At 38.6% G+C, this 20,254-nt stretch overlaps 1 protein-coding gene across 12 annotated transcripts in view; it reads right to left on the reverse strand.

Moving 5' to 3' along the window:
• CDC14B (cell division cycle 14B) overlaps window positions 1–20,254 on the reverse strand; it is a 106,997-nt gene that overhangs the window by 16,848 nt on the left and 69,895 nt on the right. For 11 of the 12 annotated variants that reach the window (XM_032392859.1, XM_032392856.1, XM_032392857.1 and 8 more), the window contains 8 exons: window positions 19,240–19,316; window positions 12,512–12,578; window positions 9,806–9,868; window positions 6,995–7,082; window positions 6,458–6,688; window positions 2,303–2,441; window positions 1,973–2,132; window positions 1,179–1,276 (listed from right to left, as the gene is read on the reverse strand). In XM_032392859.1, coding sequence (XP_032248750.1) covers window positions 1,179–1,276; window positions 1,973–2,132; window positions 2,303–2,441; window positions 6,458–6,688; window positions 6,995–7,082; window positions 9,806–9,868; window positions 12,512–12,578; window positions 19,240–19,316 — 923 coding nt within the window. The remainder of the gene's footprint in view (window positions 1–1,178; window positions 1,277–1,972; window positions 2,133–2,302; window positions 2,442–6,457; window positions 6,689–6,994; window positions 7,083–9,805; window positions 9,869–12,511; window positions 12,579–19,239; window positions 19,317–20,254) is intronic. The other variant, XM_032392855.1, reaches the window with a different exon arrangement.

Below are 20,254 nucleotides of genomic sequence, written 5' to 3' on the forward strand. Positions count from 1 at the left end.
CACGGCAGGGGCCCATGAAGACACATGCCTTCTGTGTAATTCTACTTTGGAACTTTAGATAACAAGGAGGTGCCAGTGAAGAACCACTGTTAATTAAAAAGAAGGCCTGTTCTTCTCTGCCATGAACATTTATGATGTCATTAGGTCCTTACCATATTACAGATGATTACTGAACAAAATGACATGTCTCCATCACCAAAAAAAAAAAAAAAAAAAAAAACCAAAAAACTGTAACTGGAGGGGCGCCTGGGCGGCTCAGTCGGTTAAGCGTCTGATGCTTGATTTCAGCTCAGGTCATGATCTCAGGGCCATGAGACTGAGCCTTGTGCTGGGCTCCACACTGGGCATGGAGCCTGCTTAAGACGCTCTCTCTCCCTCCCCACCACCCCCCCAAAAAAGAGAAAAAAAAAAAGAACATAACCAGAAATGTGGTACCCCACATTGAAAAGGAAGGTTACTACAAGGAAGGAATCCAACAGCATAAATGAAAGCATATACTAAAGAATATACTAGAAAAAAGTACAATGGCCAAGTCTTTAAATTCTACATATTTTTCTAATGATCCTAGATGTTCCATGAGGTTGAATCCCAACTAGCACTTACATAATCAAGTACAGGTGGGCATACACATACTAACTATAAAACTTCCTATCCCCATACTAAACCTTCTTCTGTAACTTGAAAGTAACTCCTCAAACAAAAAATTAATACAAAATTATCATTTAATCTAGTTCATTATTGCCCTAAAATAATAGGACAGTAAGCCACATGTCATCACTGATTAAATTCTACCATATCCAAACAAACTGTCTATAATATGGTAGTGAATTTAAGGACATTCACAATTTCAGTAACGATGGACAAATGTGTTATTCTGTGGTTTACCTCTGCTGCCACTCTCCTGAGGATGTCACGTGGTGCTTATCCATGGAGAAAAAGCATTCCCAATACTGCTTTCCTATGTACACAGGCCGGTGAGGTTACAACAGAAGACGGAGATAAAGGACAGCCAAGAGCTTCCTGGGCAACACCCCTCGATTCTAAATAATGTAAATAACCATTGCGAAGTGGCATAATGGGCATGTGACCATGGAGAAAAACGTACAGGAAAAAATGCTCATGAAGGACTTCATATACATATTAAATAACAGCAACCACACAAAGGAAACCAGACTCACGTGAGGGGAATAGCGTTTGTTTTTGACTGTCTTCTGCTTTTCAGGGCCCGCAGTCTATCACCTTGTGTCACTCCATGGATTTCGTCATCATCACTGTACTGTGTAAGTAAAGAAACACTGAGCTAGTGACTTAAGTTGGACTTCTTAAGGCAGTAAAGCATAGCAGCTACATTTATCCATATAGACACATACAAATAAACTGCTGAACTCTAAAAAATTTTGCTGCTTTCAAAATAAAGCTACAGGTTGCATTTCAAGACAACCAAATGTTGACTTTACAGACACAGAACCCAACAGCACTCTTGTTATAAAACATACTGACTGTGAGGAGGCATAATGGGTTTTCAATAATGAAAACATTCTTTTTAAAATTTCACAATCCACTTACCACCACTCACTATAGTACCACTACTCCCTAAACTCTGATTCTTTAAAGTTTTCCATTTGAGAACAACTGGTTCCCTAAATCAGCTGCTGCAAAATGGGAAGGTGGGGCAGCGGGGCCCACGGGGAAGCGTCACTAGGTCCATCTAAAGAGCTTACTTCACATACCTCTTTTTTCCAGTGCCTAGTGAGTAAACAAACAATTTCAGTTTTATGAACATATGACCTTATTTTAACTATTCTGAGTAAAAAGTTCCTAGAGTGGGCTATAAGTATTAAAAAAAAAATGTGTGACGATAATCCCTCAAAATGTGCTTTATTATTTTTATCTACAATTTTCCCCATGCCCTATAAGGTCCTCAACAGCAATGAAAACAATGGCAACAGCGTGATGGGGATGGTTCGATTACCAGTTCGGGTTCTTGCTTGTCTTGATTCTCGACCCCATTGATTGAAATGTCATCAACAGCCAAGAGGAGTTTTGAGACAGCTGCTCTGTGTTTTCCATTCTCCTGACCCCTTAACTTTTGACGAAAATAGTCACCGTCCAACCAGAGGCTTGCCTGTTTCCTAGAGCATTTAAATAACATCAAAATACAGCTTTTTCAGAAAGACACATGCAAACGACTCTCTCCTACAGACTATCTGTTGTTACTGGAGACTAAGAAAAATCCTACTTCCCATCATTTTCCAGACCCATGTGTTCCCTGAGGAATTACCAAAGTTCTCTGTCTACTTACATCACCAAAAATTGTTGCTGTGGTCCGATCACTGAGCCAGGCCTGCAGATTCTGACCCAAGCGATGGTCTCAGCTGCTGTCATCCTATAATGCTTCATGATGTAGCAAGCTATCAGAGTGCCTGTTCGTCCAAGGCCAGCTAGAGAAAGAAACAAGCCAAAGGGACCTGGTCTCATGGATTCCAGAACTGTGTTGGGCAGGTACAATGTTTTAGAAGGCTTCCCATGATTCTGCGTCCCTCAACAGTGGTTCTCAAGTTTGGATGCACACAGTAATCTCCTGAAGAGTGTTAAAAAATACTGGGTCTCACCGCCAGAATTCTGATATAATTGGTATGGGATACAGCCTGGACATGGAGATTGCTAACATCCCCCAGAGAGTAGTCAACAGTGAAAAGCACTTTTTCCAAGCAATGATTCTCACTAAGTGCACTGTTTTCTACTCTGGGTTTTCCATTAACGGTACCACCATCTTTCCAAACTCACGGGCTTAAACTTTTACATTTTCCCCCTCATCCAACAGTTTTTTCTACTCTACTTTTATTCCCATTTTCACATGGGTTTCTTTTTTAACTCTATTCCTGCTGTCCTCCTTTACTCTCATCTACACTATGATCTTTACCTCCTGTGATGGTTAATTTTGTATGTCAGCCTGGCAGGTGTATTTGGAGGAGACTGATATTTAGATCTGTGACTAAGCAGATTACCCTCCATAATGTGGGTGGGCCTCATCCAATCAGCTGATGGTCTGAAGAGAACAACAAGACTGGCTTCCCCAAGCTAGAGAGAATTCTCCAACAGCCTGCTTTCAGATTTAAGCTGCACCATCGGCTCTCCTGGGTCTCTAGCCTGCCAACTCACATGACAGATTTTGTACTTGTCAGCCTCCATATTCACATGAGCCAGTTCTTTATAATACATCTCTTTATATCTACATCCCATTGGTTCTAATTTCTCTAGAAAACCCTGACTTAAGACAGATTTTGGTACTGCGAAATGGTGTGCTACTGTAACATATATAAAAATGGGAAGGAGCTCTGGAGTTGGAACTGTAGAAGTCTGGAAGTTTTAAGGCACAATGTTAGAAAAAACTTAGACCGCCTTAAAGGGGCTGTTGGTAAGGAATATGGGTGTTAATGGTGATTCTGATTCTGACTCAGATGGGAATGAAGAATATGTTATTGGAAACCAGAAGAAAGGCAATCCTTGTTAGAAAATGGAAGGAAAAAAAAAACCTGACTAAATTGTTTTAGTGCTTTATGGAAGGTAGAACTTGTAAGTGACAACCTTGGATATTTAGCAAAGGAGCTTTATAAGCAAAGTATGGAAGTACAGCCTGGTTTCTCCTTATGATAGTAAAACGTGAGGAAGACAGATGAACTGAAGAAGGAATCGTTAAGCAAAACAGAAACTAAACATTTAAAAAATTCTAGGCCCATCCATATTGCAAACAGTGAGAAAGTGTGTTCTGGAAAGAACACCAAGGGTATGGTCAATGATCCACTCCATAAAGTGATTACCTATGGATCTAATCAGCCATCTCAGCAGAAGCCAAAAACAGTGTTGGGATTGATTATACCAAGCAGTCTGAACTCACGGAGATACACACAGGATGAAATAAAGGAAGGCTTTCAGGTTTCTGGGATTCTAATAGGACTAACAGAAATATCTCACTGGAAACATGCCTCCTCCTTCAAGAAAAGGGAAGCATAACCCCAAGGGACCAACAAGGCTGCCACTGCCACCGTAAGCCCAGGGACAAGGCTGTCTAGTCCTGGGTTTCAAATGGTAGGGCCAGCTCTGTGGTCCGTGGGCCAGGCTGCTCCTGCCCACAACCTCCAGGGCACGGCTGCTGCCCACATGGGCCTGCGTAACAGGGAATGAACCAGATCGTCCATTCTGAGCCTGAAGATCTATTAGCATTTGCCTTGCCAGGTTTTGGAGTTGCTTGGGACCGTTCAGACCTTTCTTCTTCCTGATTTCTCTCATTTGGAATGGGAACGCCTACCCTGTGGGTGTCCCACTATTGTATTCTAGACGTGCTTCACTTGCCAGGTTCCACAGTTCACAGCTGGGGAAGAATTCTGTCTCAGGAAGAACTGTACCTGTAGTGTCATCCATTATCTTAGAGGATATTTAGATGAGACTTTGGACCTGGAACTGATTTTGGAATGGATTAAGTCTTTGGAGGCTGTTGGGATGGGCTGTCATACGAGGACAGGAAATATTGGGTAACCAGAGAACACAATGTTATGGACTGAACTGTGTCCCCTGCTCCCTGCCTCTCCAAAAATCCACGTTAAAGTCGTAACTCCCACTGTGACTATCTCTGGGAAAAAGGCCTTATGGAGGTAATTAAGGTTAAATAAGGTCACGTGGGGAAAGCCCCAAATCCAATAGAACTAGTGTCCTTAGCAGAAGAGGAAGGCACATCAGGAGTTGAGTGTATACAGAGGACAAAAAGAAGGCAGCTGCCTGCAATCCAGGAAGACGCCTCACTAGAAATCAACCTTACCAGCGTCTTCATCTTAGATTTCTAGCCTCCGAAACTGTGAAACAATAATTTTTGTTTAAGCCACACAGTCTGTGGTACTCTGCTGTGGTCCCCCAAGCAAATTAATACTCCCTAAAATCCAAGCTTTACACAGCCATCAGTTTTCTTCCAAAACAAAGATCCAGTCATATCAAATCCTCTTCAGGTTTTTAACTGGCCACCAGTCAACCTCAGGGTTTCTCAACCTCAGCACTATTGACATTTGGGGCCAGCGTGAGTGCTGTCCTGTGCCCTGTGGGCTATTTAAGAGCAGCACTGGTCTCTTCCCACCAGAGACCAGTAGCATCCTCCCACCAATTTGTGAAAACGAAAAAAATGTCTTCAGACATTGCCAAATGTCTGCTGGGGGGCGCAGAACCACCCTGAATGAGGGTGAGAATAACCTCAACTGCTTATTATAATTTAAAAAATTATAACCAGTGTTGGATTTATTTATTCTTTTAAATTGTGGTAAAATATACATGACATAAAGTTTACCATTTTTGTTCATGCATCATTTTCCTGGTTTTATTTCTGTGTTTCCTTTTAGCTCACTGTGCATTTTTAAATCAGCTGTTTCAAATTCTTTGCCCAGTAATTCAAAAATCTAGGTTTCTTTACGGTCGGAGTCTGGAGATCATTTTAACCATTTTAAGGGTACATTTCAGTGGCATTAACCAATTCATTGCTGTGCAGCCATTACCACCATGGCCTCTGTGTACTCGAGACAAATGTGTATTCCCTTGTTGGGGGCAGTGTTCTGAGTGTGTCTGTTATTTCTAGTTGGTTTATTGTGTTGTTCAAATCCTCTATTTCCTATTTCCTGACTGATCCTCTATCTGGTTGCTTTTTTCCATTATTAAATGTGGGAGAAGTTAAATAAACCCTAGTACATCATACAATTATTATTACACAATCATTCATTCAATAAATACTTATTAAGTGCCAAAGCACTGCTTTAGCTGCTGAAAACATAGCAACTTGTTAGAATAAAAGCTCCACAAAGACAAGCTCTCGGAGTCTGCTCTGCTCACTGACATATTTTAGAACATATCAAACAAAAGGCCCTGGAATAGGTATTCGAGGAATAAATGAATGCATATCTTTTTTTCTTTAAGATTTTATTCACTTATTTTAGAGAGAGAGAGAGAGAGAGAGAGAGAAAGCGCACATGTGAGAAAGCAAGGGGAGAGGCAGAGGGAGAGGGAGAGAATCTCAAGCAGACTCCCTGCTGAGCACGAGCCTGACATATGACTCGATCTCACGACCCTGAGATCGTAACTTGAGCCGAAACCAAGAGTTGGACGCTTAACCGACTGAGCCACCCTGGCACCCCTAAATGAATGCATTTCAGTGTGATTAAGGTTTTGTAGGGTTACCAATGAATATAATTTAGATTATACTTTTCATATGAAATTAGGGTTTTAAAAGCATTCTGTATATGCACAGCTTTTTAATGTCAATCATACCTCAATAAAGTGGTTTTAAGAAAAAAGCAACTTACAAAAAACAACAAGAAAGGCAGCTTCACGTGTCCTGGCATATAATCTAAATGGGCATGGTGTGTTTCTAAACATACATACATGCACGTCCACCATTCTTTAACCAGCCCTGGAAACATACCTTTACAATGTACTGCAATGGCGCCCTCCGCATTTTCACAAATATCCAGAAATTCTTTGACGATGGCATCAGTAGGGGTGCTGCCATCCGCAAAAAAAAGATCGTAGTGATCGAAACCAGCATTCGTAAAGCGTTTGGCATCATACATCCTTTTATTCAGACGAATAACGGTAGTAACGTTGTGATTCTTAAAATATGGAATATAAGCCTCTGGAGAATGTTGGTGGTAACCTACATAGAGAAATTCACCAGATGCTGTCAAGTGCAGAAAAAAAAAACAATGGATAACAATTTTACCTGTAAATGGGTGGAAAGAGTATCTGGACTAGGATTGAACACCAATTTGATTATAACTGGAAAAGCAGTAATTTAAGAAGTTAAAAGCCAGGCAGAATGATGTACTAAAATGACCACGTATATTTAAATAATTAAGACAGACAAGCGTGGTTTAACTCTTTGGCCTCTTTCAAAGGAAAAATATAGGATGGATACTTCTTTTAATAACAAAACTGTACTAGGTTCCCTAGTTTCACATACCACTTTCAAGTCTGGTTCTTGAATGAGGTCCACAGAAGGCAATAAATCGGTCTGGTATTATCCAATTTAAATCTCCATTTTCTGCTTTCTGCAAATGGAAGATCAGTACAATTCATTTTTAGACTTCATCTCCTGTCCACATCCCTTCTCAATACTGAGTGTCTGAAGGACTTCAAATCCATTTTCTTTAGCACAAAAACTGTTTATAAATGACCAGGAGACAGGAAACTAAAATTTAGCCTCCTATGAATATTCCCAGAGAAGAGTTAGTTAACTTCCCCTGGTCCTAATCACTGTTCTTAGAACAGTATTTGTTTTCTAGGGTAGTCAGCCTTTGGAAAATAGAGCTGACTGCTGCTACCTAAAATATACCTAAGTATTTTGGTTATTTTATCCACGTAAATTCTCATATGGTTGCTGCTACTTAATAAGAAAGCAAAGTTGTTTTACTATGAGGGAATCCAGAAACTTCCCTATTTTCCTGAATGACTAATTGGCTTCCAACATGAGCAATCTTGACTCCTTCAACAAAGGGAAAAAAACAAAATTCTTGATTTCTCCATATTTACACCTTACTTCTAGAGAGACACACTTCCATCATTTTGTTAGCTATTTAGTAAGAGGGTCAATGAGAAATCTGCACCAGGAAATTTGAAATTACAAGTACAGTAAGATCACAGTAGATCTCTAGGAAAAAACATGAATATAGACTGAAATTTAAAACACTTTACTTCCTGTTAAGTCCTTTCAACTAAGTTACCATAACAATTATTGTAAGATAAATATAGCTAAACTTTAACAATAATAGAAATGGATATACAAAGACTTAAGCAGGAAGTAGAAGACACTTGATAGTGGAGAAGGAGAGAACTAGCAATAAAAACAAGATCAATTAGCTTTACAATTGGGGTATACATAACATATGTGCACCCAAGAACAAGGAAAAATAAACTGCTGCCTGAATATCTGCTGGCCAGTCAGGAAATCCAAATCCAATTTACTTGACTTAATTATCAGTGAAGGGAAATTAATGAGACCATGTTCCATACTAAAAGGCCTAAGTAGGAATGAGAACGTGCCCAGATATTCCAATTTTGAAATGAAACCAGAAATCTGGAGTTTTTAATGAGAATCCTGTGATTAGATTTCATTGAATCGCAGACATCACAGATTTTAAGATGGATCCTGAATTCAGAGAAGTTAAAATGGGAAAAAATGGGCATCATGGAATCAATGAAAGACACTAATCCAAAATTTTAAATACAGACCCATGGTCTGTAGCTACCTAAACAGTTCCTTGTGTCTCAATGCAGTTTCACTGAAAGTAAACAGCTTTTGTGGGCAACCCTGCTACTCTCCACAACATTGCAATTTCTGCATTAGTGAGAGGGAAACTAATTAGCACCTATATTACTCCTTAGTAACATATAAAGACATCACTCTGCTCCACTGAAGGACACCAACTGGCATTCTTACTAGTTTTAGTTGCCTAAAAAGAGAAAGTATATTTTATTTTAGTTTAATTTTATGAGGACAAGCACAAAAATAATGGTATTAAGTTATATTTACTAGTTTAAGATGCAAATTAAATATACATTGTACTTCAGAAATGTACTCCTATTACAGAGAAGAAACAGTTGGCCAAATGAATCAATCTTGAGCTATGCTTTAGATCTTTGTACGTCACAGTAGTGACTAATCGTAACTAATAAAACAGTTCAGTTTTACCTAACAGTTTAAAATAATAGTTACTCTAGCAATCGATTGTGAAAGGACAGTCATCCGAGGATTCCAGATACTGCTGCATGAGGTGCTGTCTGTGGAATCCCTCCATTATGAGTGAGAATGTCTGCTCAAGATAACCAGAGTAGGACAAAAAGACAAGATTCCACAGGTATTCTTGGGGAAGAGACCGTTAGCATAGCATCTTACTCTTTAAAGGGTAGAATGGTAGAACCAAATTACTTATTCTTTAAAAAACAAATACACTACATTCGAAAATGTGGAGGACATCTATTGCTTTGCCTTCCTGGACTTTCTTCTCTCTCTCCTTGTCTGTGTGGCTTGATGAGGCTGATCCCAGCACTCCACTCCAACTACCGAGATGGCCCACCCACCAACCACCCTCATCAGAACCACAGTCTGGTTTAGGGCTGGGGACACATCTAAGGCAGGCCAATAAGGAACCTTTGAGTCTTTTCTGATGAGTTTGCTGAGCGAATAAATCAAAGCTGCTGGTTGCCATCTCTATCACTACTGGGGAGCTTAAGCCCAATTTCTGGTAAGTACTGGAGTACATTAATCTGGTCATGCATGAAGTTCCACCTGCTCCTGGACTTTTTATTTATGTAAGTCAATAAATTTTCCTTTTTTATTTAAGCCATTTCTATTTACTTTCTGTAACTTGCAACCAATAGTGTCTTGACTTCATACAAACAAAAGGTTATGATAAAAACATATTTTCCAGAGGTAATTAGATGTATGATGACTATTTATTCATCTCATCAGATCCTATGCTAAGGGTTTTATGATTTCCTCATTTACTCACTATATGAAAATCATCAATACTAAAAAAAAAAAAAAAATTAAAGAAAAATGCCCATAAGCACATTCATGCATTCTGAGAAGATGCATCAAATGCAGAAATCACCACTAAGAACTGGAACTGCAGAACTGGGGGTAAGAGGATAAAGACTTGAAATTTTTTTTACTCTATACACATCTAAATTGTTCACTTCTTTAAAAAAGAATATTATCTCTGTAAGTAAAACATGAATAAAGGAGTTAAAAGTGATATCCTTGAAAACTTACTTCATAGTGTTCATATTCATCAAGGTTAAATGAGTTGAAATTAAGGAAGTCATACTGCATTGCCTAAAATCCAAAGGAAAGCTTTTAAGAATAAAGATGTAAATAAGAAAACAATTTCCAATCCAATTTCCTAACTAAAAACTTCAGGAGATACCCCAAAAGAATATTATTATATTTAGATTTTGTTCCACTGACTAGTTTTCAAAGAAGGTGGACTATGTGTTTTAAGTGTTTCCATTATCTGGAAAATTAGTTATAACAGTATTTATTTTAATGAGATTTGATTTTTTTAACTTTCCTTCATCAGTCATCCTATCCATGCAGAGCTAAATAACCAAGTTTTCAAAGTAATCCTACTAAATTTAGTAGATGAACACCACTCAGCCTTCAAATATAATGCCCAAGCAATGATCCCTAAATAAATTTAAAAGAAGAAGAAACTATAGGTTAGCTTATCTTAAGCAAATCCCACCACTTTGTAAATATTTTCACTTTCAAATTCTTTTGAATTTGAATTAAAAGATTAAATGTTCCTGATACTACAAAATTCAAAATTTTGAGAAAATTCTTCTTTCAATAAAAAGAAAAACCGTATGATTTCTGTTCTGTGGCCTCACTCTGAGTTGCAGTGGGCAGATCATACTAAGCAAAATAAGTAGAGTATCTACTTTCTGAGACAAAGATGAGCTGGTGGCCCCTGAGAAGCACTGTCCCTGCTCGATGATCCTCGAGCCAAGCAGTATGTAAGCAAGAATTTTTTTTTAATTGAAGTACAGTTGACATACAATGTTTTATTAGTTTCAGGTGTCCAACATAATGATTTGACAATTCTACACATTACTCAGTGCTCACCACAATAAATGTAGTCACCAGCGGTCACCATACAATGTTATTATACACTACTACTGACTACATTCTCTATGCTGTACTTTCCATCTCTGTGCATAAGCAAGAATTCTTGATCAGTAAGGTATTCTTGGTTCATAAGGGGTGACTCTATAAACTCAGCTTTCAAAATTTAACCTACTGAAATACGAATGAAATATAAGGCTACAATACCAAACAAAAAGCCCCATTTTTAAAAATATAGCTATTTAAATTCTAATTCCAAGACCGTGATGAATTATATTTCTTTGAATTCAAAACACTCAATATATATCATGCCATTTGAAATAGAGATGTTCCTAACAGAATGATACAGTAAAATGTAGTTTATAGGCAATTTCTATTCATAAGGAGAGCCTATTAGAAGCCTCATTAAAATTAAGTCACAATTATATTTATAAATGTTTTATATATGTAGTAATATTCCAAATCAGCTACCAACAAAAAAATGTTTAAACTGGAAATCAGAAGCTGCCGAATAAGATTATAGAGTGAGAAAAGCAATCTTGGCCTATAGTTCCTGCTAATTAATTAGACTTTGGATGTAATATCTGATAAAAAAAAAAAAAAAAACCTAAGCTGAGAAATAACAATGGAAACCTCTATAGAATGTTACAGTTGACCATTTCTAAGGCTCTCTAAGTTTTTCACCTCTCCTTTTAAAGGACAGAAGGGAGCCCTAGGATCAGGACAAGTATGCCTGCCTACATTAACAGTTCCTAGGGGCCCATCTGGCAGGAACTGTAACTGCAATTGGAAGGGGTTCATTTACATTTGCTCTCCCTCCATCTCTTGAGCACTCCTTCTGCACGTTACCTGCCTAACCTGAGGCCTGATGGAGCTGCCTCAAAGCCTATGGCAACAAACCCGACCAGTTCCATCAGTCACTGGACTCAAACCCCAAAAAACATTAAGTTCCATACCTTGTTGCCTAATACTAGGCAAAAGGTATACTAGTTAATCTCTGAATTTGTATACAACTTAGTTCTCAAAATTCTCAGAAAGCCACCGTGTTTCATTACACAAGAAAGTAAACCCAGGTTCCTTTTGCCTCTGAAAATACAAGTCACATAAAACTTGAGATGTTGTTGAAGGCCTATTTGATCCATGGGCAACTGATTTGCAATTCTTGTTTCTTGTGCTGCCCTGACATTCAAGACACATACCTGAGGGAGTGAGTGTTATAACCAGAGTCTGCTGCGTCACAGAACTCCAGGGGACCATGACATGAAAGGTGCCCCTAGGAGTCAAAGACAGCAGGCAGCCCTGGTTATAAAACACAGGAGTTATTTTTAAATAGCCTTGACAAAGCAGTGGTGCCCTACTTAGTCTTATATGAAACCTAGTAACAAACTAATGGGCTATACAAATTCTTCTGTTGAACTAAAAATTGAATGCTTGAAGATACAAAACGAAGTGTTTGTATCAGTTACTGTGTTCTAGAAATGTCCATTGTAATTAGGATTGGTGGATATTGATTGGACACATAAAATACACAAATCAAAGAGAACTTGGAAACCAGTAATCTATTTACTTTTTCTTTGAAATCACAACACACTCAAAGCAAGTCTGGATTTAGCACCTAATTATGTAACTATCTCTTATTGTCCTCTGTTGTTCAAGTGGCTTTTCTCCCAACTCATTCAGAGAAACACTCAGATTCAGAAAAACTTTTCTGGTTTGGCATCATTCTAACATTAGTGGGGAAATGGGGTATCACTGACATCATACACATCTTGGAAGATCTTTGTGGAAGGCCTAGACTTCCTGGGAACTGTAGTTTTCCAACTCAACACTGGGCGCATCCTACGAATCACTTACCTTCTTTACTGCATGAAAACAGTCGAGAAGTGTAATGTAGAAATTGCAACTTCCATAGGCAGCATCTCTGAAATCCCAAAAGTATTGAAATATATAGCTCAGTTAATTTAATTTTCTGTAGTATACTTGCCTCAAGACAGAGCTGACCAGAATTTAAAATCAAACCACAAAATCAGGACCAGGCTCAAAAAAAAAAAATCTTGCTTTTTTGTTTTTAAGTCAAAGATAAGTCACTGTTATAAATTTCACTGCAGTTTCTACCTATTCCAGCAGATACTGTTTTATATATGTGGATCAATAATAAGCACTTTCTAAATTTCAAATGATCTCCCAAGATCATTTCCGGCCTTGATGGCTAGGCTTCAAAAGTTTTTTCTCGAATTCTAATCAGTAAAATGTTCCCCTCCCCACAAAAGGGCAAGGCATTGCATTTTTTCTTCAAACTGGAAAATACCATATTAAACTGTTACCAGGAAAGACTTCTTTTTGATTCTGTATTTACATATATATGCGTGCAAGTGTAAGTATGTGTTGTAGGTATATGTCCATCCATGTAGGAAGAAAATATTGGGAAATCAAGGTAATATGTAATACTAGATGCAAGTTAAAAAACAGTCTGCTCTTCTCATTATGCTTTCACAATCTTTAACAAGTTAACTGAGTAACTTCTCTCTGATTCTTAGAAGAGTAGGGTACCAAGAAAACCACAGGAACTAAGGGGTCAACCACCTTTAGTACTCCTGGGCAGTTTAAATTAGTTTACAGACAACTCCGCCCAATACCGCATCAACGGCTATCAGTAATCTTACCACAAATCTCTTAATGTCAGTTAAGATTTTGTCCAGAAAAATAAAGCCATCCTCCACTCCCACCTGCTTCTCCTTTCCAGCTACCCTGAGCCATTACAAAGTGAAAATGTTTGGAACTAGGCAAGATAAAAATTAATTGAATTGTGATCATTCTAGAAATGCCAAAGAACTGTGACTCTCTGAATGGTCCTTATTTGGTCCCTTGGTGGAACCAGGCTGCTACCGAAGCCATCATCATTAATTGCCTGCCTTGGTTGGGTTTTCCCATTGTAATATTACTTACCTGAAAAATTAAACAGCACATTTTATTTTTTTTAAGATTTTATTTATTTGACAGAGAGAGAGACAGCGAGAGAGGGAACACAAGCAGGGAGAGTGGGAGAGGGAGAAGCAGGCTTCCCGCAGAGCAGGGAGCCCGATGTGGGGCTCGATCCCAGGACCCTGGGATCATGACCTGAGCCGAAGGCAGACGCTTAATGACTGAGCCACCCAGGCGCCCCTAAACAGCACATTTTAAAATTTCAACTTACACAAATCTTTAGAATACACACGTTTATAGCAACATGAACAAGGAGGAAAAGGACATCCTTTTTACTTAAAATAGTTTTAGACATTACTGTCCAAATCGGTTAGAATTACTGAGGTAAGTTATATGTTAGCCTTCATAGGACTGCACACAAAGTCTTAAAACACACCATTTTTTCCTGTAAGCTTCTGAATTTAAAAAGCCACTCTCTTCTAAAAGCTAGAAAAGCTCTCTATGCAGCTTAGAAAATGATTTTACCAAGAGTTCATTGGCAATATTCAGAAAGGAGAAAAACAAAATGACCCACAATAGTTCCCAGTGTGGTCCCTGGTCAAGCAGCATAGGCATCACCCGATCTTGTTAGAAATGCCAATTCCCAGGCTCCACCCCAAACTGAGTCAGAAGTTCTACGGGTGGGCCAGGTAATTTTTGTTCTAATAGGTCCTCCAGGTGATTGTGATGTATGCTTAAGTTTAAGAACCACTGACCTATAGAATCAACACAAAACATATGTTTTATAGGAATAATTTTTTCAAGGAATAAAGAACATTTTTAGAAAGAGAACCTATGGTAGGGAAATGAATTTAGCCTAAACCAAACCCCAAATTGTCAGCGGAGGGGCACCTGGGTGGCTCAGTTGGTTAAGCAGCCGACTCTTGATTTCGGCTCAGGTCATGATCTCAGGGTCCTGGGATTGATTGAGCCCTGTGTCAGGTTCCCTGCTCAGTGTAGAGTCTGCTTGAGATTCTCTGCCTCTCCCTCTGCCCCTCCCCCCTGCTTGCACATGCTCTCTCAAATAAATAAATCTTTTAAAAAAAATTATCAGTGGAAATACGGTGAACTCTCAAATTACATCCCTGTGTTTTTACCATGTCTCTTCAGTTACTTTTATTATCTTCTTAACCTACTGATAATTCCTCCCCAGTCAAGTTAAAGGCATGTTGATTCAGTCTTTGTGATAACTTGATACATTTATTCAATGCATATTTTTTGAGAACCTACAATGGGCCAAGCCCTGCTCTAGTCAATGATGATTCCACAAGCTTTAATCTGGGCTCAGCTAAAGTTCTGCCTCATACATTATACTACCTGAATAGACAACAAAAATCTTTCTTTACTCATGATGTTTATTTCTTAACACCTCCAACTTTAAACACACCCACACAACCTTCCTTCTACCCAAGCAATCAGGCTTCTTCAAAACAGCAGAATAGCAGCTATGAATCTGGATGTAAGGCTGGGGCGGGGGAGATGGGGTACTTGTCACTAAGAACATTTAACAAACTTAGAAGAGCGGGCGCCTGGGTGGCTCAGTCTGTTAAGCATCTATCTGCCTTCAGCTCAGGTCATAATCCCAGGGTCCTGGGATCAAGTCCTACATCGGGCTCCTTGCTCAGCAGAGAGCCTGTGTCTTCCCCTACCTGTAGCTCCCCGTGCTTGTGCTCTCTCTAACAGATAAATAAAATAAAACGAAATAAAATAAAAAAGAAAAAGAAAGAAAAAAACAAAACAAAACAACTTAGAAAAGCAGATGAGGGCATGCCTGGCTGGCTCAGTCGATGGAGCATGCGACTCTTGGTCTCAGGATTGTACATTCGAGCCCCGAATTGGGTGTGGAGATTACTTAAAAATAAAATCTTTTAAATAAATAAATAAATAAATAAATAAATAAATAAGGCAGATGAGAATCAATGAAAGAGCATTGCTGAGAAACTGCAAAACAATGTCAAACACTGGTTTTAAGAATAACAGCTTTTGCAGCAGCTTGTATGCGTAATAGCCAAAAACTGCAAAAAACACAAGGATCCATCAAAAGGACTAAGAGCAGGGCGCCTGAGTGGCTCAGTCGGTTAAGCGTCTGCCTTCAGCTCAGGTCATGATCCCAGGGTCCTGGGATCGAGCCCCACATCGGGCTCCCCGCTCAGCGGGAAGCCTGCTTCTCCCTCTCCCATTCCCCCTACTTGTGTTCCTGCTCTGTGTCTCTCTCTGTCAAATAAAAAAAAAAAATTTTTAAAAAAAAAAAAAAAAAAAAAAGGACTAAGAGCAAATAAACTGTGATATGTTCATAGAATGGAATGCTACAAAAGCAATAAAAAAAAGATGAACTACTGATACTTGCCACAACATGGATAAATCTCACAGGCATTATGTATGTATTTTTTTTATTTTTATTTTTTAAAGATTTTATTTATTTGACAGAGAGAGAGAGCACAAGTAGGCAGAGAGGCAGGCAGAGGGAGAGGGAGAAGCAGGCTCTCCACTGAGCAGGGAGCCCGACGTGGGGCTCGATCCCAGGACTCTGGGATCATGACCTGAGCCGAAGGCAGCCGCTTAACCGACTTAGCCACCCAGGCGCCCCAGGCATTATGTATTTAAAAAGCTAGGTCCCAACTCTCCAAAATGCCTACTCTGTATGACTCCGTTCATATGAAGTTCAAAGGCAAGAAAAACTGATGTGGTAGAAGTAGTGGTTACTTGGGAGGTGGTTACTGACTAGAAAGGGGCTGAAGGGAATCCTTAGGATTGCTGGCAGTGTTTGTACCTTGAACTGGATGGTAGTTACATATACATGACATTAGTAAGTTTCTTTTAGCTGTATGAAGACACACATCAATTGAAAAAAAACAAAAATATGAATGTCCAATAAATGTTAGTTAAGGACAGGCACTATACTAGGTGTTTTATATGCAGGATGTTACTTAATCCTCATACCCCATTAGGGAGATCCTACTGTCATTCCCACTTATGGAGTAGGAGACCAAGGCTCACATTCGCAAAGAACCATAGAGATGTTAGTGGCAGAACTGAGGGTCAAACTCCCCCTGCTCTGACGTCAATAATCAAGCTATAAAAACTATACAATACTATCTCCCAAGAAAACAGAAAGCAGAGGCCCCCTTCCCTCGCCCCCGCAAAAAAATCAACTAAGAAGCAAAGGAGTATTACAGGTAATACCAAAGAACAGCAGTATATGCTCTTCCTAACAATAACACTAAGGTATCAAAAAAATACTGAACTACATTTTATATTGTATTTTCATTTAGATGGCAGAGAAATACTGATACAATCCATTAAGAAATCATATATATGTATATACAAACATGTAAACTCAGTGCTTAAAGAATTATATCTAAGTTGAATTAAATCTAAATATTGCTACGGAGCATAAAAAGTTTAACTGCAAATAAATGCTATTCTTGTTAACAGCTATATTTATACTGTGCACTTGAAGTGCATATATTTATTCTACGTACTTAAAGTGGCAAGGATAAAAGACTACAACGCAATTTCTTTCAAAATATTATCAAGCTTAAAAAAATATTATCAAGCTTTATTAATTCTGATTGACCTACTTTCTTATTAGTAAGTTTAAAAGAACAGTAAAATGTGGTGAAGCACCAGATTTTTAAATCTGCACAGGCTGATACTTTTGTAAAATGCAGTAAGTATAAAATACAATAGTACTGTATTATTACATACTCAAAAATAATAATAATTTCTGTAAATAAAAAATACTTTCTATTTAATAAAAATATGTAAATATTTTTTATTTTATTTACAAATAAAAATGAATTACTAGAAAAATAGAAGGAAAAAACACATCAAATACAAGCCCAAATTATTCTTATAAATATACTTATCACAGCTGATAACAAAAAGTTCACAGACTGACACTAATTCACAGGCCATACTTGGAGAAACAATACTTTAGATACATCAAATATCTGGCATCTAGGACTATAAAGATTCAAATTTTACAAACTTGAGCTGTTTCTAGCGAAGTCCTGTTTTTTAGAGAATTACTAACTTTACTCCTGGGACCAGAAGTAACTAACTTCATTTCTCAGTGCCAAACTTCAATAATCTTAAACACAGGTATGGCAAAAAAGCAACATTTATTCTATTTTTGGCCTTTGCATTTAAATTAATGCAAATTCTCTTTTACATCAACAGTGTTCCGTGGATCCTTACTTGGATATGTGAAATGTGGGTGCTTATTGTATTTCAGGACCTTATGTTATGAACTTTAAGAATGGCACTATTATAAAGGAATACCAATATAAAGAACTCTACAACAAAATTAACACTGTATACCAATGTTCCTGTGACTCATAGACCACAGATACAAGCATTTCTTCTAAAGGAAGTATATGGTTGCTGTTACATTACAGGTTGAGAAGAAAAGTAGAGCACTCTCCAGTTTAGAAAATAATCTTCATCTCCTCCTATCCATCTCAAATAACAAAAGACCTCACATAAGCCTTGCACTAGAAAGAAAGATGGTAGGACTGGGTTCAAAGTAATTCTTCTAATTTGCTAAATCACTTAATATACAGTTTTCAGTGCAATATAGAACTGAAACAAGTATCAATTTATAGAGTAAGTCCATGGACAGTTGTACAGTTACTGAAGAAGATTATGCCTAAGTTCAATGGGAGACCCATCCCAAAGCCCGTCTACAATGAAGTCAAATTCACAAGCTTACGTTTTAAAAGCAAGGCCGTACCTTCAACATCAGGCATTCAAGGCATATGCACCAATACTAAAAACTACTAACTTATGAGTGGAAGAATAATGCAGTACTTGAAATTATCAACACAGTATGCAATCCGTAAAATTATTTCACATGTTTATTACACGTTAAGTGCCATACAATATTTTGATTGCATAGCTAAGTCAAGGATTTTGAGAAACAGGTAGAGAAACTTTTAGAACTTAAAGAAGAACACATGCTTTTTCAAAGTATCTTCAACACAATCACCTGGTAAGTTTGAGCTGAGGATGAGGCTATCATCCGTTTACAGATGGACATCACTTCTATACATCCTCTACGACACAGCTATTTGGTTTTTCTAGTAGTGGTGCTACATTAGCAACCTCACCCACTGTCTCTGCTGGCATATTACTAGGACGAAGAGGTTCCTTTAAGCCACTGAAATTAACTCCTGGTTATCAGGAAAACTTACTTCTTAACTCTTCAGGACCCAAACTCCTCAGTGGTAGCTCTGAGTACCAGAATTCCAGGACTTCGTCTGATTACAAAGTACAGCTTCCATGAGTGGCAGAGGTTCTCACAGAGAAATGATTCACTGCCACGAGGGACATCTGGCAATGTCTAGAGACATTCTGGTTTCCACAACTAATTTCGTGGAGGTGGAGGTGTCACTGGCAACCAGTAGGCAGAAGCCGGGGATGCAACACACAGGACAGCCCCCCCAACAAAATGTCAATAGTGTCACTGTTGAGCAACCTAGATCTGTGGTGTTATTTGTACCCACTCTAAAATGACTACTTACCAGGTCTTTCCTTTTTTCCCCCCAGAAACAACTATACCAAGATATTTCTGGCAAGGGCCTGATTGAATGAATCTACCATATCATTCTTATATTTACCTGAAAGGAATAAAGGATGTATCTCCACACATTAGTATTCTATATGCTTCTTCTGGAGCTCTCCCCAAATATATAACCTACATTTGAAAAGAGAAGAAAAAGGCAGTTTATTTCTAAATGAAGATATAGTGCTGTCACTGTGAAGTTTTGTACAATTTCTCTCCAATTAACTGAGCCTGGTTCTCCAGCCTTCCCAAGGATCCCGAGAGTCATCCAATACCCCATCCATGAATTCTTTTTGGCTTAAATCTGCCATAGCTAGTTTCTATTGTTTGCAGTAAGAGCACTGAACAAACAACTTCACAACAACCTTTGTGGTAACAAGTATAGCATTTTTAAAACAGATTTTCTAAATCAGGACATTAGATTGAACACATGCTTTTGACCTCATCTGCTTCCTGCAAATCCACTGAAATGACCATAAAGAAGTGTGTGGGGGATGGGGCTGGGAAATGGACTGAAACTGGGGAAAAGGCAGAGCAAGATTTTTACTAACTCCATCCATTTAGACTTAAGTGTTTACAATACTGTACAGGTTTCCTATAAAACTGCATTTGCTTCCCATTTTCACTGTCTTCTTTTATCCTCAGAACTACATGACGCTTCCATCTTTATCTGGTAGAGTTACTTCAGGTAGATTCTTTAGCATTCTGGGTCCACCATTGGTATTCCTTGCATTTCCAATAGTTTCTTGTTTTCTGCCCTGACATTTACTATGTATATGACTTTTGGTGGGTAGATCCTTTCTCTCAAAGTTCATACATGTTGTTCCAATGTTTTCTCAGTTCTAGAGTTGCAGAAGTATTTTACTAGCCTCGTCCTCTCCTCCTCTTTCTTACAAGCAAACTGTTCTAGAAACTTGGAGTTCCAGGGGTGCCCGGGTGGCTCAGTCGTTCAGCGTCTGCCTTCGGCTCAGGTCATGATCCCAGGGTCCTGGGATTGAGCCCCATGTGGGGCTCCCTGCTCCACGGGAAGCCTGCTTCGTTCGAACCCTCTCCTCCTTGCCTATGCTCTC

The sequence above is a fragment of the Phoca vitulina genome, unplaced genomic scaffold, assembly GCF_004348235.1.
Source record: "Phoca vitulina isolate PV1807 unplaced genomic scaffold, GSC_HSeal_1.0 scaffold70, whole genome shotgun sequence".
NCBI lineage: Eukaryota > Metazoa > Chordata > Mammalia > Carnivora > Phocidae > Phoca > Phoca vitulina.